Consider the following 23,007-nt stretch of genomic DNA (forward strand, 5'->3'; position numbering starts at 1 on the left):
TTTTTTCTTATGAGCCACAAAAATTCGAAGAAGCAGTAAAAGAAGACAAGTGGCTAAAGGCAATGGATGAAAAGATTGCAATAATAGAAAAGAATATAACATGGAAGCTAGTTGACCTTACTAACGGAAAGGAAGTGATTGGCTTGAAATGGGTCTTTAAGACCAAGTATAATGAAGATAGAAGCATGTAGAAAAATAAAGCAAGAATTGTTGCAAAAGGGTATGTCCAGTAGCCCAGTGTGGATTTTAATGAAACTTTTGCACCAATGGCACACATTGAAACTATCAGAATGGTACTAGCCATAGTAGCCCAATTAGAGTTGTAGGTTTATCAACTAGATGTGAAGTTAGCTTTCCTTAATGGGGAGCTTGAAGAGGAAGTCTATGTGGAGCAGCCTTTAGGCTATGAGCTGAAGGGTAAAGAAAAAAAAGTTTATAGGCTGAGGAAGGCTTTATATGGCCTTAAACAAGCTCCTCTAGCTTGGAACAATAGGATAGATTCCTAGTTTCAGCAAAGTGGTTTCCATAGAAGTCCGAATGAGCCATCACTTTAAGTGAAATGGAGTGGACAAAATTTTATGGTGATATGTTTATATGTAGATGATATGATCTACATGGGAAATAATGTAAAGTTACTTGTTGATTTTAAGCAGTCAATGATACATGAATTCGAAATGATTGACTTGGGTGTTATGAAGTATTTTCTTGGCATACAGGTGAAGCAAGGAAAAGGGGAGTTTTTCATTTTCCAAGAAAAATACACCCTTGATATTCTAAGAAAGTTTTAGATGCTGAATTCGAAATCTATATCCACTCCTATGGCATTGAATGAGAAGCTGAAGGTTGATGATGGGTCCAAGAAGGTAGATGAAGGGTTGTATAGAAATCTAATTGGTTCTTTGTTATATTTGACCCACACTAGGTTAGATATTATGCAAGCCGTAAGTATGCTATCCAGATTTATGAGTAGCCCAAGCACATTACATTATTCTATAGCAAAAAGGGTGCTGAGATATTTTAATGGAACCAAGAAACTTGGACTTAGGTATAATAAAGAATCAGAGTATTTTTTAAATGAATTCACTGACAGTGACTGGACAAGATCCTTGAAAAATAGAAAGAACACTTCGGCTTTTGTGTTTCTCTTGGGAAGTAACATTATTTCGTGAAGTTCAAGGAAGCAACAAACTATTGCATTATCATCAACAAAGGCCGAGTATACTACAGCTACGGAAGCAGCTTGTAAAGCTATTTGGTTGAGAAAGTTGCTTGTTGACCTAGGCCAGAAGCAAAAGATGCCTACGGTAATTTGTTGCGATAATATGTCAGCTATTGCTATGACAAAAAATCATGTTTTTCAAGCTTGGACTCATCATATTGAATTCAAACATCACTACATTCGAGATTTAGTACATAATGGTGAAATTCAATTGAAGTTTGTGAGTACAAATGAACAGGCAGCAAACATGCTCACCAAAGTAATCAGTTTAGAAAAGTTCGAGAAGTTGAAAGCTCAATTGAAAATCACAAATTAAGAGGGGAATTTGTGAGATAATTTATGATTTTCAGCATATCCAAAAGTATTTAAATACACAACATTTAAAGTGTTAAGAAAGACTTTATAGTAGAGTCTTTTTGTTTTCCAATATAGCATTTATAGCATTAATTCTCTAGGAGTCTCTTTGTATTCCAAAACTGTTGTAAATGCCTTGATTAGCCTTTATAATTGTTTGGCTCTATATAAAGAGAAGAGAAATAAAAAGCCATATGAGATTTAGTTAAAAAAAAAATTACAGTTCTGTAATATTATCCAATATTTATAATTCTCTAAAAAAATTATTTTTTAAAACCACACTTCCGCATTCACCAACAAATATTTGGTGGATCACAGTGGTTGGAACTTGGATAAGCAAAGGGTTGGGAAAGGAGAAAGGAAGAAAACAAAGAGGGGGAGAAAGAAAGATGATAGGAAGAGAAATTTTTGAAATATAATGGCATTTCAATTATTTTTTTAATATTTAACTAATGCTAACAACCACTACAAGAGAAATAGGGACATGCTATTAAATTTTGAGATTATTCATTGTAAATTTACTACTCAAATGTCAGATATACTACTTATAATTATCTTAAAATCTTAGGGAGTATAAAACATATTTTTTCCTATATATTGACTATTGTGATAGTGAGCCTGTCAACCAATCCAACTAGATCTACATCGAGTTTGATTATGACTTATTATGGGTATGCTAATAAATATATTCAATTATTCAAACCCAATGCTAAATCCAATTTTGAATATAAGAAACATAAACAATTCAAATATAAATCTATTAATTTAGAACTTACTAAAATTCATTTAGGAGGGCCTACTTCCATATAGTAAACGACGAAGTAGTGAGTTTTGTGGGTCAACAAAAACACAAACACGAGCGACCCATTTACTCGTTTCTTCGTATCCATATCCACCCTTTGTCAAACCCCTTCATTGCTAAATGGTTCGAATTTTTTGGCCCACTTGAGAAACTCACAATAACAGAAATGCTGCAGACAAGAAAAGGTACTAGTGCATTTGAAGAAAGTCCATTAGCTAGGTTAATGCACAATTACAAAAGGGTGGGTGTCTTCGCTTCAAATTCTTATCGTGGCATTGGTGTCTCTTTCTTAATACACCGCACAACCTGCAAAGTGAAGTGGACATTTATTTATTCATATAACTCAGTAATAAGCTTAGCCGCATCAAAGTCAAGGTCAGGCCTGAGATGCCCATTTCATGATCCCATTACATATTTACATCATCATCAAGTAGGAGGACACCTTTGATAGATGTGTTATATTAAAGCTTAATAATAATAATGAGCAGCACAAACAATAAAAGAATTCCGAAAATCAAACCCCTTTTGTCGTCTGCCGTCGGCATCATCATCATCATCATCTATTCATCGTGATACAGATACAAGCCAAGGCCAAACCGAGCACATGCTTTGCAAAACGCTATCTCCTCTGCAGCGGCAACAGCATCTAAATTATTATGATTGTTTCCAGGTGATACTGTCCCCGTGGATTCACGGTATGCCTGCTTGTACCAGTAGCAGCAGTATGGAAAAGAATTTATTATTAGAGGCAATCCATCCCTACAAATCGACTACATCTCATAACATTTGCATAACTGATAAATACATTCTCATCAGATCTAATCAACCATGTTGACATGTTTCCGGCCAAAAAACAACAACAAATGTAGGCAGGAAAGAAAGAAAGTCATCACAACAAACTCGTGAACAAACCAGCTAAGTAACTGGATCTACCCATCCTATAATGACAGTAACCAAAATTATGATCGAAACAAAAACCAATAGATGGTCAATGATTTCATGATAGTTCCACAAAATAACTTAATTCACCTTTTTACACCCAACTTTAGTTCTGTTTTTGTGTCGAGAACAATCACAAACACCAGCTATAAGCAAAACCAAAAGAAAGGAAGACGGTGGGTCCATGATTTCCTCTACAGCAACACGTAGTATAGAAAAATATTCTTCACTGGGCAAACTTATTACAGCAAAGCCAAAATATTTTATCAATGTCGATTTAGCAAGTAGATATTAAAACAAATAAAACAGTTAAATCAGCAATTATAGGACTAGAAAATTGGTAAGCGGTACAACAAAGACCAACAGTGGATATGATTCCCCAAAGTAGTGAGTTTCTGAGCTTTTTGAGAGACTTGTCAAGGTTAAGGTTTTGGAGCTTTTGGAAAGAATAAGCAGCGCCAAGGATAATAACAATGTCAAGGAGTGTTTTCTTTTGTCTTATAGAGATCCATTATTAATTGGTTGAGGCAGGGACCCTCACCCAGCGGTGAAGGGCAAGCACCCTAATAAAGCCCTTTACCCTAGCCACTGATCCGCAAGCTCCTATGGATACCAAGTTTGAGCCCCTAATCCTTCTTTCGACTTGTTGCTTGCAAAGTGATATAACAAAAGAGATCTACTTAAGTAGATCAGGCTTAATGGTAAAGAACCTACCAAAGGTGACATCAAGTAAGCTACCATTAGCGAGGCAAGGTCTGCTGGGGGCAAAAATTCTTGAGCCAGGCTAGGATGTGTTAATTGAGGACATCTAAAGCAAAAAGGTATCACTCACATCATCCTAACCAGATCATGCTGATGTATTTGCAGAGGTGCTCAATGGCCCACAACCCAGCTGGTAGTCAGATCCTCAGATCTGACAAGGGATCAATTGGGAAAAATTAAGGGTTAGAGGGAATTTTGGAGGGAAAATTCAGATGGAAGAGAGCAAGACAGCAAGAAAGGGGGAGAAGTTCGAGAGAAAGGGAGTCAACAATAACAGAAAGTGAAAGAGAGATAATAGAAAAGATTCAATTAATTTCTCAACATGCCTTCCCTCCTCTAGGTATGGCTTATTTATAGCCTAGCAATACATCTATCCGGAATGTATATTCTGGTAAAGCACAACCACTTAACAACGAAGTACAAGCAATACAAGCAGCAAGCATAAGAAAAGAAATACAATGACTCTATGACTCTTCTGCCCCTAGGAATGTGACAAATTTCCCCCCTTGAAATATTTCTCGTCCCCAAGAAAATTATTACAGCTGTGCCTTTTTCGTTACCCAATTCCCACTAGTTCTTCTTCTCCATCTTCACCTTCTACTCTTCTATGCTCATTAACTGTCTTCCAGTTGTTGATTGAGCGAGGGCTGAATGTCAGTTGAGGGTGTGTACTTATTGAAAACAGCTTCCAAGGCAAGCTCCTGTAACCTTGCCCTCTCAGCAACCTGCTTCACTGTTGCAGGCTGCATCATCTTGACAGTGGGTCTCAGCTCATCAATTAACCCACTAATGAAGCTGGACACAAAATATGACTCGTCTAAGGTTGGATGGGAGATGATTAGTAATGATTTTAGTTCCTCAAATCTGAACAGATACTCATCCACCGTACCTTGCTACTTCAGCTTGTTGAATTCCTCAATAACGTTCGTCATAGCCCTCTCCCCGAATCGCATACAAAAATCGCGAACTCAATTTTGTTCTGATTCTACTCCACCCCTGAAACCACACATCCCCAATGTCATTGAGATAAGTGGCTGCCAAATTCACCTTCTGTCCTACTGCCACTCTATAATAATAGAAGAATCACTCACAATGACACATCCACCATCGTGGTTTGTCTCCTTCGAATACCGGAATGTGTGGTTTGTCTCCTTCGAATACCGGAACGTCCAATCTCGATATTGGAGTAGGGTATGGATTTGTATAGACTCCTCTTGTTGATGATTCCAACATCAACTTTATCCCTCCTTTGTTTCTATAGGATCAAGAGTACATTGTCTACCTCTAGGTCCAACCAGGATCAGAGCCATGTTGGTCCTCGAGGGAAAGTTTGCCAGCAAGCTCGTGTCCAACATCCTAGAGAACAAGCTTAAAACGACGCGTAGTTGATGACTAAAACTAGAGAATTCTTCTTTGAGACTAGAGAAGTCTTCTCTAAGATTCCTCTCCACGGCCATCATCTCGGCTCTGCCTCGACTCACTTCCTCTTGAGTTTGACAGAGGCCAAGTTCCACCGTCTCCAACCTCTCCTCCAATTGCTCCTGGTGCTGTCTAAAGCCAAGCTCCAATGCACCCAACCGAGTTTCTAGCTACTTCCTTCTAATGCCTTCGACCATCCTTCAGCAATTTGCCTAAATTCTTTGAGAATTGCCAGTCACATCTATTGCACTAATCACCGATGGACTCAAGTCCCTTGGATCACCAATCGCCCAAATATGATCGAAATTTTATGTGGATCAGCAATCGCTCAACCACTACTTCCAACCACACCTACCTTACTTAACTTAACCTACTATGTCGAAAACGCTGCGCAACTTCTGAAACCAACCTTGCACTTCGCAATTACCTCCACTTTGCGACTCTGAAACCAACTTCTGATAATCGCTAGCCTGTTAAACTTTCGAAATCGCTGATCTACAATCAGTTTCCAGGAAACGAGAGCTGAAGAGCTTCCAAGAACCGGTAGCTTTGAATTGTTCTTCTCCAATCACTGTAGATCACTAATCCTCCAATTCTGAAACCTCAATTCACTGAAACCTCCTATCTCGGCGAAACTCATAGTCGAGAACCAATCCTTTTGCTTTGCCTTTAAAATTTCAATTTCGAAAAATTATCAAAACTCATAGTTGAGAACCAATCCTCTTGCTTTGCCTTTAAAATTCAATCCGAGATTCTCTTGCTCGTTCAAAATCTGCTACTGGAATCCCCAACCGAAAATCGTCGAAATAATAGCCAAAATAGTCAACATCACAGCCAAGAACTGTTGGCTCTAATACCAATTGTCAGATCCTCGGATGTGACAAGGGATCAATTGGGAAGGATTAAGGGTTAGAGAGAATTTTAGAGGGAGAATTCATATGGAAGGGAGACAGCAAGAAAGAGGGAGAATGTTCGAGAGAAAGAAAGAGAGAGAACGATGACAAAAAGTGAGAAAGAGACAACAAAAAAGATTCAATTCAATTCTCAGCATGCTTTCCCTCCTCTAGCTATGGCTTATTTATAGCCTAGCAATACATCTATCCAAAATGTACAATCTGGTAAAGCACAACCACTTAACAATGAAGTACAAGCAATACAACCAGCAAGCATAAGAAGAAATACAATGACTCTATGACTCTTCTACCCCTAGGAATGTCACACTAGTTAGGACACCAAGATCAAGATGTCCCCACTGGGGAGGCAAGAAAAAGGGTTCAGGACCTAAGAAGAGAAAGAAATAAGCTTTATAAGTCTATAGGACAAAGCACTTTGTTTTTAGAAAATTGATGTGAAAATAAGTTAGACGTAGCCATATTTGATGAAGTTATTCTTTTAATTTCCTTCGATTTTTTACAAGACAGACTGAGGTGACTAAGATCTTGAACAGATTTTAGTAGCAATCATAGGTGAAAGTATAGTTTTTGCAGCCCTGGTATGCTTGATTTTAGTAGCAACTGTAGGGGAGGTATAGCTTTCACAGCCCTTGTATGCCTAGCAATGAAGGGTAGAAGTTGAAGAATTCCACCACAGAAGGGATAGGAGATACATTAGTTGCAGCTTTTTGTGCACACACGAGCTGAACTTTACAGGATCTCGAGTGCAATAGTCACCATATCTTTGACATACATTTAACATGCCCACTGTGGAAGGATGGTAGCCCCCTTACCATTAACTCAGGAAAAAATATGACCACAGTCGATATTACTCCAGACAAAACAGGAAGTAAATTTGTATGGGAATTTTTCAACAATTATTTAGGAAAGTCAAAGAGGGTGGTATTTATTGTAGATTGCCACCAAAATGTGAAATATAAAGGCAATCAATCAAGGAACACTTGCCCACCGTAGAATTCTCTACAAGCTTTCAAACATAGGAGTCAAGATTTTTTGCCTTTGGTTCCTAAACTATAAAACAACATTGGAAAAAGTTCTAGCATGAGACTGACAGTGACACAACCAGCAAGCAAGCCCTAACAAAGCCTGGATCACATTGAGAACCATACTAAAAGCATCTGACTAAACCTACCAGCGTAAGTACAGAATTGGTTCTGAGAAAAACCAAACTGTTATGAGCATTGGAGATGTAGTGAGGTAAATATTTTATTCCATCAATTCTCCCAAGTTAAATTTTTCACATAAAAAATTAGCTGTGTTACGTTTAGAGATGGTAATTTTATTTAACCTTGTCGGGAACCTCGACCTACCCTGTCAGAATTGGGATGGGGACAAAGCTACTTGAGGGTGGAGCAAGGTTGATATATATTCATTCTGCCCAAAATATTTGTACCGACAATGCTACTTCACCACTTCAATCCTCTCCATCTGCTCTTCTACCTCTTTCTTCTCACTGATAGCCAACTCCTCTTCAGCTCTCATTTTGACTGGATATTATCTCCTTCTTTCCCTTTGTCTTCCCTAGCTCACCAACTAACTTCATTTTTTTCTTCTCCCTTTTCTTTCCTATTGGTTAAGTGCATCTCAACTTTCAATTCTTGACTTTGTCTCCATTTTTCCCTTTTCTTCTCTTTATCTTGATTCTCAACCATATTAGATCTGCCTCCCCAACAACCCACCACCACCTCTGTGCTTAGTTGAAGCTTATCATCCTGATTTTTGCTAGCCAAGCTTAGAGATCCAAGCTTCAAACGTGTGAAACCCACCCTCAGATATTTTTTTCTCCCTCCCTCTCCTATTTCACTTCTACTTTCCAGCGGTCGATTTTTTCTCTTAGTTTTATTTTTTCCTTCTTGTCCTCTCTCTCTCTCTCTCTCTCTCTCTCATTCCACTTCTACTTTCCAGCCGTTGATTTTTTTCCTTTAGTTTTCTTTTTTCCTCATCTTCTCTTATTTTCATTTTATGAGAAGTAACTTGATGGTACAGTTGCTAGCTAGTGAGCAAGTAGTTTCAAGTTTGAGTGAGAATTTTCCTCTTGACATGTTATGAGAAGGATGGATTTATGGCATTCAATGGAGAGGCAAGGCCCAATTTTATATTTCCTCCATTAGATTTTCTATCCTAGTGAGAAGAGTGCATGAAGGTTTTTTTTTTTTTTTTTTTCTTTTTCTTCTATAGTTCTAGACCACAGCAAGGTTATCCTTTACCCTTTCTAGTTTATTGTGATCATATATCATCCAACCTCATGCTTCAGAAAGCTTCTTTGCAACAGTGGATGACACTTTTCCCATGGGTAAGAGGAGTTTTCTAGTCTCAATGTCTCATATTTTGCCTGCTTATGATATAATTGTGCTTTGTGGAGGCCTATAAGGGAGAGTTATGAGCTTCGGGTTGTATCTTTTGTGTTTCAAGGAATTTCAAGTCTACTTTACTCCTCTTGGGGAAGGGGGTAACTGGCTAGAGCTATCCAAGATTTTGGTTGTCAGAATTTCTTCGTATAAGAATGAAAGACCTGCAAGTATCTCTGGACTCATTGATCTAAAGGAAACCAATGTGGTTCATAGTGGTCAGAAAATAGTCAAATTCTTGCACACCAACCTCATTTCAATTTTAAAAATATATTCATTTGGTAGATGAGCTATTTCTCCAAACACAATGCCCAATTTCCTATTTATAGGTGGACATTTTTCGACATTGGGCCTAGCTTCCATGCAAGGCATACCCTAGTTGGTATACTGCATTGTCATTCTCAAAGCATGTCTTGGAAAGACTACCTTAGGATGAAACTTATCAAGCCAGTTCAAGTTGACTGCTATTTTGGCTCCTGGTCATTCAGCACTCTTGGTGGACCCTAATGTCACGTACCTAGGGTTTACCTAGGGTTTGGATGGGAAATTGGAAGAATCCAAGAGAAAATTAGATAAAAATGGAGGGAGATAACAGAGCAGTACAAGAGAGAGACAGAGGAATATGAGGGAGAAATGATTGAATTCAATTATCAATTCCAACATGCAATTCAGTACAACACCTAACAATTACATGTAATCTACTATTACTAATATGCCCTTGGGGTCATGACACATTCCTAAACACAATATACCACCATGTAGACACTTTGAACAAGAATCAGGAGAACTCATTCAGGAAAAATGACATGCCCAACTACCTCCATACTAAACTTTGTTTATGAGTACTTCCCACGGTGTGCCCCATTCTAGACCAATTCCTTTTGTAGTATGACGATAAATGTGAAAATAATGACCTAGAAAATTACATCCATGATGTTAATGGGAATAAGATATCCTTGAGCATTTGGAAAGCACATCCCAAAAGACGATCAAAGACCCAACATGCTAGAAGTCTAGGGTAAGCCATTTTGCTTATTAGTGGAGGGCATTATCAAGTTTGCTTGTCCATTTTTCCCAACAGATGATATCTTAGTGGTCAACTTAATCAAGTCACCCTTCATCATAGTTGTCAAAGGTGCGCCTAGGTGTCGAGCGCAGCTCTATGAGCCTCATCACCATTGAGGTGCAGCGCCATGTTAGGAGCTGCCTAGGTGCATGAGGCACGCACCTTGTGTGTTAAATAAGTGTGTTAAAACTCTATTTCTTGTCCATTTGTCACTTAGGTCTTATTTCTTGTTGATTTGATTGCATATTCTTACATATTGATGAGAGGCAAACCTAGCAGTGTAAGCCAGAGGTTTTCCAGATCTCCTACCCACTAGGATCCTTTGGCAGTAATGTTCACTTGCTAGAGTAATACTCATGTTTGCGTGCTACTTCACTTTTATTTCTTTCTTCTAATTTCTTTTGCAATTTAGAAGAAACTAATTCTATGCTGCAATTGTTTTTCGTTGTCTTCTACAATAATTTGTTTCCATTCTTCTAATTTATGTTGCAATTTAGAAGAAACTAATTGCTAAGAAACAAATGTTTACATTGTGTGATCTATTGACTTTTTTTTCCCTATTGTCTAATTTCTTTTTCAATTTAAAAGAAACTAATTATTTTTCTGTAACTTTTTGTACTGTGTGTTTTGCTATTTTTTTTTCTTCTAATTGCAAAAGAAATTAGAAGAAACTAATTGTTTTCCTGTAAGAAGTTTTTGCAGTGTGTTTTGCTATAATTTTTCCTTTTCTCTAATCTCTTTTGCAGTTAGAAGGAACTAAATGTTTTTTTGCAATAATATTAGTTGTTATTATAGGATTGGTTAGTTGTCATTTATGATTTTATGAGTTTGCAACTACCTCCTTGAACACATTGAAAAGAACAATGAACAAGTATTTTATAAGCATTTTAAATAAATGTGCGTCTTGTGCATGAGGCTCACACTTCACCTCGCACCTCGTGTCTAGGCCCCAAGCACTAGTTTGCACCTTAGTGCGCCTTGCACCTTTGACAACTATGCCCTTCATGGGTAGTGGTTATTTCAGTCTTGACAAGAGATTCTTATTCACTTGGAGTTGGGGCATCCCTTCTAGGATTTACAGACCTTTTTGGCTTCTTGCTCCTTTGTTTTCATGTGGCTGATTTGGCAAAAAAGAACTAGCAGAGTTTTTAAGGATGCAGAGCATTCTATTGCCAATCTCTTAAAGGTTCTATCTACAGTAGGAGAGCTATTTCCTTCATTTTCTTGACAAGGTTTTCCAGCCTGTAGGTTTGTATACCTACTTTGTTTGAAGGTTTGCCCCCTTTTACCAGTTCTTCATGGCATATATTCCTTGCCTACTCATCAAAAAAGTAAATAAAAAAAGAACCCACATTTACAATTGTGACAATGCATCTAAAGAACACAAAGAAAGCCGTTAAAATGGGGGGGGGGGGGGGGGAATCTTATATTATCAACCGATTTTTAGCTTAAGCAATAAGCACACAACACTACCTCAAAAAATTAATTGCAATATCTACAAAATTCAATTCAATGATGATAATTAACACCCCCCCCCCCCCCCCCCCCAAAAAAAAAAAAAAAGCTAATATCATGGCAATGTTTCAATCTCTCTTTTATGCATATGCTAAAAATAAATAACACCAAACTTCAAATATAAGTGGGAAAAGGTATAAATAATACAGGCTTGCGTAGTTTTTTATGATTGGGAAATCTAGAAATAGTCCATTTACGTATTGAACAGGCCACCGACCCTAGATTGGTTAGGATGAGTTGCAGTTTTCGTTGATGACGACGACAATGACTTATTGAACAACTATGTATCTTGTTGATAAGAAGGAATAACTCAAAATGAAATTTGTGCAACGGTCCCTGAGTGAATCTTCACAATAATGACCTAGAATATTAAGAGTAAGATGTTGAGTTTACTTTGACGGCACAATCTGGCTGAAGATGAAAATTTGACTGACATATTATCACATCAGGTTAAGTAAGAGCAATACCTCCCCATCAGAACCTCTTATAGTGACACGGTATACAACAGTCACACTTCCATTCTCAGAGAATATCACATCGCGTATTTCTCCACACCAACCTGTAAACAAAGTCTAAACATGTCACAAGAATATGGATGTTGCCAAGATCTTACAAGATCATATTTTCCAAAATCATGGCTACAAAATAAATGCATTTAAAATATCATTTTTGTAACCATGCAGTCAGCATACATAAAGCACCATTAAAAAAAAAAGAGTTAGTAGAAGAAATAAAAGAAAAAAAAATCAAAACACAAACTGCGACACACAGATCTTTATTTAAACAACTTTTACATAATGCCATGATGGGAGGAGGTATAGGAAGGGACAACTGAAACTCAAATACACATTTCTCACTCAATTAACATGGAATAAAAACAGGCATTACCAATTTTATAATTCAGGAACAAATCAAGTTATAGCAACAGGAAGAATATGAGAAGTACAAGTGTCATGCCAGCATTTCTCAAAAAAAAAAAAAAAAGAAAAGAAAAAGAAGGGAGGAGAGAGCATGGTCAGTGTTGCTCTTATGACATTCCAGGAATGCACATGCAAGTTCCTCACTTAAAATAAAGATGTGATGAGCTCAACTAGAAAATAAGAGTGCGTATACAGATCAAGATATACTGAATGTGCATTACCGACAATCAAATGCGCTGGTAGAGGTGCAAAAATGATATATAAACCAATAACACAGCCTGACAACCAATTTTTAAAGCCAAGAAAGCTTATTCACTAGCCTGCAATCCGTAGACTCTGGTTTTGACGTATAACACATTCTTAAACACATATTCATTGCATAACAGCCAAACATTGGCCCATTCATGCAATAGCTGTTTGAAGATCAACATACTTCAGGTTCACTATGAAAATTTTGGGATGTATGGAAACATGAAGTGCCTAATTGAAGAAGAGCTGAAATGTAATGGGATTGGATGGAATGGTGAAAGATGGAAAGAAGTTCTCTTTGTTTGGGAGGCTTATTAGTAATGGAATGGAAGGGGCTTCCATCCAATCTTCTTCAAATGAACACTTTGGGTCTCCCTGGAATAGACCCTGAAATTGGGGGAGATTGGAGGGAAGGGAAATTGGCAGAAATTGTGTTATCTGTTCATAGACAAAACTATGCCTAATACTTCCATAAAAAACTTTTTTATACATCTATTATGAGTGTATAATTGACGTTCGCTGTACAATAACAGAACATTTCATCCATTATCATAGCTCTCCCATATGAGGACAAAAGATTTTCTAATCCATTCCACTTATTTTCATTCCATTTTATTCCATTCCATTACTAGAAGTCTCCCAAAAATAGCCTAGGCAAAACAGTAACTTCAAAGATAGGTTAAAGATCGCACCTGGGGCGTAGAAACTCAACATGCGGTTGGCATGGTACCTAGGGATTGAATCAGACGAATTACCAAGAAATTTGATCAGATCAACCACTAATTTCAAGAGTGGACAGAAGAAAATTAAGAAATCAAACCTAGGGAATCCAATTTTACCAGGGGAAGAAAGTGGCGGAAGCATCGTCAGTTTTAATGATGTTATCAGGTATCCTCTTGTTGAGGTCTCGGAGGATCTCGGCGAGAGGGCGGGTGATACAGGAGGACTTGTCCAGTGGCACCACATAATTTGAGTTCGGAACCGACCCCGCTTTCATGTCGCCGGCGTTACGATCCAAAGCCCAAACGCGCATCGCCGAAGCTTTGCATCCCCTGCCTCTACGCCCAGAAGAGAGACTAGCTTGGGTCGAAGTGCGAAAGGTGAATTTGCGAGAGGAACAGGTCGTGACCGCCCCGGAGCGATTCGTTGTTGCAGGCACCGCTGGCCGGAAGAGAACACTGCCACTCTGAAAGACCATTCCGGCAAGGACTTTGTTGCTTGAGATCGGAGCACTGCAACTTTCTTCTTCGCTGCTGCTAGGTGGAGGTGTAGGTTCAGGCAGGGAGGGAAGAAGACCAGTTGTTCGTGTGTTGTTTGTTGCACTTGCATATGGTAGTAGTAGTTGGTTGCTGCCTGGTGGTTGCTTCATCATTTATTTATATGCATATATATATATATATATATATGCCTTAATCTGGTAGGTGGACCGCTACTCTTCTACCGTGCTCCATGATTTCATTCCTGACAGTCTAAAATTTATGATTCTCTTTTTCTCTTTTAAATATATATATATATATATACATGATTGAGAGTTTATAATATTTTATCTGATACATTTTTACCATCAGGTCAATTGTTTAATGTAATTTTTAATTTTTATTTAAATTTAAAATCCACTATAAATAAATAAAAATAAATTCACTACCGTGTGTGTGGGTGCTCATTCTTTTTGTAATAAAAATATGATAGAACTAATGCGCTAAGACACACACCAAGGGAATGAATTAGATATCTTATAAATATAGTGAAAAACATGTCTTTTGTTGCAAAATACGATATAATGTTAATAAGAATTATCAAGAAAGTGCACCCAAAACCACAATAAGAATAAAAGCACAAATGAAATATGAACACAATAAATTATAGTGGTTCGATTTTATCCAAATCTAATCCACCACCTTAATTACTCACTAAGGATTTTAAAAATCAATTCACTATATGAAAAATACCCTCTTATCTTCAAGATAGGCCCTCTAGCAAAAATGCTAAGCAATACAAATCTACTATTCAATGAGTAGACCCTCTAGCAAAGATTGCTAGGAAATACAACATAGTGAAAATAGAGTTTCTAAGGATCTACCTTTAGTTATAGGTTCTCTTAATATACAAGGCTTGAAATGATGATAAGCAATAAATATACAAAGCCTTTACAAAGAGAATGAAAGAAATTTGAAAACTTGAAGCTTAATAAATGATATTGGCAGTTGGTTGTTGAGTATTCAATCCCTCAAACCCTTTTAAATGGACCACCAAATTGGTATTTATAGTTAATGGCGAGAGAAGACAAAAATCGAGCTATTGGAGTTGGTTGGACTACATTAAAACTAGTTGTTAGAATTTTTCTCAAAAGAAATTGTCGATAGTTTACCTAAGACTATCGACAGTTTGGTTTACAATTTCTAACCAAATCTTATAATCTATTGATAGATTCTATACAAAGGCTGTTGACAGTTAGATCCAGTGAGCATGCTTTTGAACTGTCAACAATTTCACTCATATTGTTGAGAGATAGACTCTTTAAACAATTGGTATTGTTGATTATTTTAAGACTAAATGTCGACAGTTTGAAAAATGTTTTTCAAAAAGATTTAGGCTGCGTTCTCTTTACTGTTTTCAATTTTCTAAATTAATGAAAACGCGTTCTCTTTACTGTTTTTAAAAATGCATTTTTGAAAACAAAAAAAAATTATAAAGAAAACTCAAAACAACAAAAAGTTGTTCTGAGTGTTTTCATCTAAAATAAACTCTAAACTGAAAACACATTTATTTATTTATATTTTATTATTGTAATGGAAAAAATATTATAAAATTCATTAACTTTAAAATGTATATATACTTTTTAATAATATATTAACATTAAATATTTTTAATTTACTAAATAATCAAATTTATTAAATAAAATATTATTAAAAAATTATTTTCAAAATTTCAAAGAGAACGCGTTTTCCAATTTTCTATTTTGAGAAATAATTTTTTAAAATGACAAAGAGAACGTGTTTTCAATTTTCTAAAAACAGACTACCAAAACAAAAAATTGAAAATGAATTCAAAACTCAAAATTGAAAATTGAAAAAATAAAAAGAACGCAGCCTTATCTTCTTAACATGATTTCAAAAACAAGATTTATGAATTGAATATGATTCCAAAACTTGTATTATGATTGATCTTTGATTGATTGGAAGAATAAGAACATGTTGAAAATTAATTTTAGCTTTGAATACAATATGTTTGAAAATTGAATATAAATCAATGCTCTATACTTTGATTTTTGAGAATTGTCATTATCAAAACCAAAACACCAAAACCATTATTTGGAATATCAAAATAAACATTTCTCAAAATACTAATAATCTTAGGAATTGAATATAACAATCTATTTTGGAACTTGTGATAATTGTAGAAAGTACTTCACCTTTAGAAATGGTAAAGATTACCTCCATTGTTAAAAAAAAAAAGAAGTGTTAGATGACCATTTTGCCCATAGATTCTCTTTCTCCCTTATTATTGTGGAGTGCCCTAAAATTGTTTTAAGTCTCAAAGTAATTTTCAAGTTCATCATCCCCTAAACAGTCTTCGAGATGAAAGCCTCTCAAACCCCCAATGGGTCCCTCAGGATCAGCCTAGCATGCATCATTTTTGCCCAAGTGTAAGACACCATTCGAGGTCTTCCAAATCGAAACCATCTGGTGGACTGAAGCCCCCTTTGGGGCCACTCGAAGATAGCCATCGAGGTGTCCCATCCTAAAAACTTCTCCAGGCTCTCCAGTCTTCCTAAGGCACCCCCCGAAAGAGCCTTCGGGCTTAATTGTGGGCATTGCTGCTTCGTCTATAAATACTAGCCTTTTCGAAGGCAACATAACCTTTTTGGACTCTTAGACCTTTTGGATCTTTTGGTTCCACAACCCCTTGGACTCATTTCATACCTCTGTCCCGACACTCAATCTCTCTCTAAAACCCATCTAAGAACACAAGTACTCATTCGGGATACGTAATAGACATTCACTTACATCTTACATTATACTTTGGACTACTATCTAACTTTGATATCGAAGGGCTTGCATGGGGGAGTCTCTCGCGTGCCTTTATGACTTTCATTTGTGACCACAGGCTAAGTCCCAACCTAGCTCACGCAAATGACCAGAAGCCTTATCTCCCAAAGACTTATTGGGGCCCCTTCCTCTTAACTCCCCGAAGACCCATCCAAAAGCCCCTTGAGGACCCATCTAGGTTCCTGCCTCATTAGGTTTCGGCTCCGACTCGTTCCAGATCCATTTGACCTTGCTCGTGGCATCTTGAACCCTCTATTATGGTGAAGGACTCTACTATGGCTAATCCTAAAATAAATAAATTTAATTTTTGTAGTTAGGCAACAATAATTCATCGTTGTCTGTGGGAATCAAGCAAAAATCCATCCCTTAACTGCCACCATAAGGGTCAATTCTTTGAAGATGTTATGCTCTTGTTTCATCCTACAATACCTCCCAATAAGCCACACTCTAAATCCTTCAGGAAGGCACTGGGAAGCTTGTTGCTAGGTTTTTCTCCAGCTATTATGAGTCTTCCAAAGTTCTTTTCGTGCTATTACGTTAGCCCTCGGGAGAAGAATGCACATCTCCACCCTGTATCCCTACTGGGCGTCCATGTTGTTCATCAAAGCAGGGATCCAGGCTAGGAAAGTGGGAAGTGAAGATGAACTCCCTGAAGATATCTGAAGGCCAATGGGTCATCCTCCCTAGCAATGTCGGCGCCCAGAAAGGACTATTATTGTGAAGAATGAAGTATATGAAGACCTCCTTTATGGGAAAAAGCCTCATGGGATGTATCTGCAAGAGCGTTCTATGAACTAAGAAGACAGCCTCTCTGGCATGCCAGTTCCCTCTGATATGTTCCTTCCATGCTAAAGAAGGCATCTCCCTGAACTCCCCAATATCCTCGGATATATTTTTCTAGTTCGGGGAGATTCCAGCGTAGTGGGGTAGATAGGAGTTGGTAAAGTTGCAGGAGGAGCCAACGAGAGGAAATTAATTATCAGTGCCTTCTACAGTAGCCCCACAAAAGTTAAACTGTCGATCAAAGAACACAACTCTATGGTGGCAATTTTCTATAACCACTCCTGGACTAGTCCCCTCCCTCTTTTTTGCCAAAGGAGTTTTGCGTTTTGCCCTCACAATCAATTGTGATGAGAGTTTCATATGACCCATTTCTATATTCCAAAGGCAAGGCAACATTGTAAGCACCTGTAGCGTTATATTGATCATTTCAAGAATTCCATATCCGAAAATGTAGAGCCAAGTTATTCTAAGTCGTATATCAGATATTGCCAACTTGCAAGCAGAAGCTGCCAAGCGAAAACTGTAACACCCCAAATTTCTCGAGCGTGTTATAACTTAGGATTTCGGGAATATAAAAATTTTCATATCACAATAGCTGTCATACATCACACAATATCCCAAAAATCCTAATTTTCACCTTCTTAGCTTAACAAACCCAATAATTGAATAGCTAAGATAGGCGTTAAAATCTCGAATGTGGAAGCTAGATTGAACCTGATATAGTTCACAACCATAATACTTTATTTATCATAAAATTGTTCAAGACGTCTACAAAATATATTACATGAACATCATCAAGTGATAACTGAACATCTTAAACATATCCAAAATTACATAGGTTCGCACATAAACAAAAATATGCTAATCATGCTACAGATAGTAATTTAAGTTAATTCTTCAGCTACCTCCTTTCCCTTAGAGCTGCTCGTTGAATCTAGAACGTTTGAATATTCTAGGGACCTAGTCCAATTAGAAGATGAATCTTCTAGTGAGAAACTCCAAAAGTAGTTTATATCGATGCATGATCAGGTATAAAATGTATGAGAAGACAACGAGAACTACTCCGAAATGCCTCCTGAACATGTCAGCCTCCTCCAACGAGAGCTTTCTCAATGGCGCACACATAGCGCCTCTCGGGAGGTCCCTAACCATGTCACTTCGGCCTGACCTCATAGAACTCATGCAAGCACCACATTCATTGTTCCTTAGACTCACGGTCTTCCCCACGAGAGCTTTCTCGATGGCGCACACATAGCGCCTCTCGGGGGATATCCGACTTTTTTCCTCGGGCAACAACAAATAGGTACAACAGTATGGCCACATGAATTTTATAAATGCAACAGTTAAAAAGCCAACAACATATATTTTTCAAAAAAATATATTTCATATATACAACATGATTTCACGTAAGAGAATAACAAGAGTCTACGTACAAGAACTTTACAAAATATGTCTCATGCAATAGAAGTCTCTCATAAGAGAATAAAAAATAGGATTTGGAGTATAGGAGTCTCACCTTGTTGGTTTATCTCTTGAACGGTACGGTTTCACTGCAAACAGCCTAGGTTTCTGTAGAAAATATACGTTTCGGTAAACCTAAACTCAAATATTTTTACATAGGGTTGAGGGGCATTAAATTAGGGGCAAAACTGGAAAATTTAAAGAAAAATGGGCCCCTCACGCACCCTCACCCGTAGCTATTTTCCGGTGCGTGTATCTCACGCGCTACACAGCAGTTTCAGACTACTTCGCCTTGGTTTGGTATTTCGGCCATAACTTCCTCATTTTAACTCCAATTCGACTCCCGTTTGAACCTACGCGACCCTCTCTTCCCCCTCTACAGGATTATCAAAAACAATTGGACTTACCTCACTTTTTTTCTAACTGATTTTGGCAAATTCCGGCGAAAACTCGTAACTCCGACGAGGCTCGTTCTCCCCGACTTCTCCTTCGATTCCTTCCCACCTTCTTGTCGAACTTCCTACTCTCTCTCTAAAGCAAGCTCCTCCTCTTAGAGTGCCTCAACTCTCAAACTTGCTTAGAATGATTTGAGAACAACCCATGGTGCCTATTTATAGATTTCTTCAACCAATCACATTATGCCACTTATCACAATCTTAGCCATGGACTCCAAAGACTCAAACCTATAGTTGAATGGCTTTTGAAATCCAAAGCTAGAATGAATTTAACTTTTGAAATCCAAGCTAATTCCCAAAAGTTCTTCCAAATAACATTTTGGCCCTTATTTCAAGTCCTCAACTTTAATATTTTACCACATAAGCTCTTAATTTTATCCTTATTTCGTTTGGATAATTCTCTAATTACAATTACACCCTCAAACATCAAATTTATCGAGATACTTAAAATCTCAAAATTACTTGATATGTATGATTTTCGGGAAGCCCTTACCATCATTCTATCTTTTCAGGCTACAACCTAACTTAATCGAAAAGCCGTCTCTAGTTTAATTTCTTTTAGCGTCATAAATCTCACCTCGAGACGCTCGTCAAAAATATACCTTTATCCTCAGGTATCTAAGCTCTAGGGACACTCCCTGCGACTGATTTGGTCACTTGTTGTCATTTCAAACATATTTTTTCGGTATTTTAAACTCACTTAAAATACGTGGCATCTTCACGAAAATATGGGGTATTATAAAGACATTACTAACTAACTTATTGTAAATCGCGGATGTATGCCGCTCAAACGAGACGATTATGTGATGTAAAAGATATAAGGTAACACGTATATGTTTGTATCCTTTGTTTTGCAGCATTTCAAGGAAAGACTGAGAATCGGACTAGGGAGCTAAAGGGATGGAAACCATGATGGAAATCCTGTGTATGGCCATGTCAGTTAATTTTAAAATTTTCATACACATCAGATGTGTGCAGCAAAATCAATTACACACGTCATTCACAGCTTGAGTATTTAAGTAACAAGTATATTAATCATATGTATATATATACACACATACCGACAGCCCAATGTAGGGTTTGTATAGAAACTATTTTTGTACTGAAACCGCTTCACCTCACATTGTGGGGGTCCTAGTTAGTCCACACCTAATACGTTGTCTAGTACGGTTCTGATTTCCTCTTCTTGAGCTAGACACAAAAGTCCCCATATCACTCGTACCTGTATCTTAAATTTTTAGTTTAACCCTCACATGTATTAATTTCATAGCAACAAATTAATAGAGGAAACAAAAGAAGAAGATGCAGAGAAGCAGAAGATGCGCAAGAAATAAAAGTCTCTGCTTCTCTAATTTATTTCCTCTGAATTCGGCCACCACCTTAACCCCCAGCCCCTCCCAATTTGGTGCCACATGGCGTCCAATTGATGTAACAACTGGATGACTAAAAGTCAACTCTTGCCTTGGCGAAAGTCGAATTTTCCTACACTTGAAAGTCGACTCTCTAGGCTAGAAAGTCAACGTTTGACCTGCCAATTCCTAAGATGCTCCAGGCACACAATATCAATACCAAACGCAACATTATATAGTGTGTGACTTTCTAGGTTCACTACCTATGACGTCTCGCTCCCACTTACGAGTGCCACTCATGAACAATCATCTGAACTGCTCACATGCCCGGCCATTTGTGAAGGGCAGACTATGTATCAACACAAAACGCTCTAGGTGGAAACTAGGTTTCGTCCATCTCTTCCCTCAATCCCAGGATTAACTAGCAGACTTGGGCTTTAACCATACCACACTTAGCGAATTAGCTTCCATTAAACTTGCTCAATTCTCATTTTATTATTTTAATTCTTCTTCTTTCGAGAATTCCACTGGGCTCCATATAAATTAAAATTCCAAGCAACCCATTGGTTTTTACAAATTTCTAAGAAAAACTCATATAATTTAAATTTTCAAAAATTTTGGCATTTTCTTAAAAATACCCAAAATCCCTTTATTTTTGAAAATTCCTCCGAGGCCCATAATCAACCAAGAAATGCCCCAAAAATCCCCGATCTTCCGAGATTTAAAAAACAAAAAAAATTGGTTGGCGAGGCCTACTGGATCGCCTGGGGCCTTGCGGGCTGGCCGCTAGCCGCGCGCACCCGCACGCTGTTGTCCACTATGGCCCCCTGCAAGCCACTTGGTGGCCTTGGCTACTGTTGCTGCTGCCTTCTTCACTCATTTTCCTTTCTTTTTTTTTTTTTCTCATGGGCTTCCTAATCCAAATTTTTCAAAAATTAAATTAAATAAATACTCTCCAAAAATCATCCAAATTTCTCTCCATGCTTTAGGCTTCACAAGACATAAACTAACAACACAAAATACATCACAAATCTTCCAACCTCAAGCTTGCAGCTTTCCCAACCTCTTGCCATAAGAATAACCTACAAGAGGAGGATAAAACCTCATGAGCCATAAAGCTCAGTAAGGGTGCAATGAACATAAGTATGAATAAAAACATAATATGTGATATCAATGCATGCATGCAACATGGTTAAGGCTTCCACATTCTCACAACCACTTTGGTTTTTGACTTTAATCTACCCTACCCCACACAACCTCAATGCCATAGGTCCTTGAACACAAAGAAAAACATGCCAATGCACACATTTAAAAAAAGTTTAAGCACATACTTACAACTTGCAAGCCACCATCCCATGGGGCTATCCCTTACCTTTTCCATTCTTTGAAGCTTCAAAAACTTTCTAGCTTCATTTCCTTTGCTCTTTCTTTCCTCTTCTTCTTCAACTAAGCACTTGGCCAAAAAGCATAGCCTTTTTCTCTACCTCCCTTTTTATAGACAAAAATTTCCTTTATTCACTTATTTTATTTCCATGCCAAGAATAAATCCTAGCCTTAAGATTTTATTTAAGTTGGAAGAATGCATCCTAGCCTTCTAATTAAGCACAACCCATGTGCCCTTGCAATACACAATCCCATCCATCCATTCTGGAAGAACTAATCTCCACCCTTAAGAGAAAACACACTCTTAGCCTTCTTAAATGAGTTGGCAATCCATGCCATTCTCTAAGATCCACTTCTAGCCATTGGATCTATTCTTCTTCCAAGACTCAAGCACAACCATTGGATCACTTGGAAATTTCCATTTTATTTTCCAATTAACTTAATTTGACTATTTTCAAGACAAGTCTTGAAAGACATAAATCACTTCCTTTTTTCTTTTAAATAAATCCCACATTTTCCAACCATTAATGGTGACCATTTACCATTTTCATTTGAAAATTCTTTATTCCAACTCCATCATTATATTAATGACTAATTCCCATTAACATTTGGATTTATTTAATCCCACCATTTTACTTAAACAAGACTTTGCCAAGCATCATCTCTAGACACTAACCTTGGCTTCCAAGCTTCCATCTTAACCATCAATGTGGCATCACCACATTAATTCACTAATTTAGGGGAAAATCAATTATTTCTCACATAATTGAATATTCTCCATTTTTCATAATTTAATTCCTTTATGGAATTTCACTCCAAATTACTAAAATTCCCTTTGTGAATTATTAATCCCATTTATCTTCACATAAATACAAAAATAGGAAATTAGTTCACTTCCATGCTTAATTCCACCTAAGAATTATTTTCAATTTATCAAATTACCCTTTATTGAACTTTACTATCCAAATTACAAAAATGCCC

The 23,007-nt window shown here is 37.3% G+C and overlaps 1 protein-coding gene across 1 annotated transcript; it reads right to left on the reverse strand.

Moving 5' to 3' along the window:
- Positions 1–2,301: 2,301 nt before the first annotated feature.
- Positions 2,302–13,930, reverse strand: LOC127797685 (DNA repair RAD52-like protein 2, chloroplastic). The gene is made up of 5 exons (XM_052330788.1): positions 13,386–13,930; positions 13,239–13,276; positions 11,845–11,936; positions 2,896–3,076; positions 2,302–2,681 (listed from the first exon to the last, which is right to left on the reverse strand). The coding sequence occupies exons 1-4, from the start codon at positions 13,916–13,918 to the stop codon at positions 2,936–2,938; spliced, it is 804 nt and encodes a 267-aa protein (XP_052186748.1). The 5' UTR covers positions 13,919–13,930; the 3' UTR covers positions 2,302–2,681; positions 2,896–2,935.
- Between the last annotated feature and the right edge of the window lie 9,077 nt (positions 13,931–23,007).

The sequence above is a fragment of the Diospyros lotus genome, chromosome 3 (genome assembly GCF_014633365.1).
Source record: "Diospyros lotus cultivar Yz01 chromosome 3, ASM1463336v1, whole genome shotgun sequence".
Classification (NCBI taxonomy): Eukaryota; Viridiplantae; Streptophyta; class Magnoliopsida; order Ericales; family Ebenaceae; genus Diospyros; species Diospyros lotus.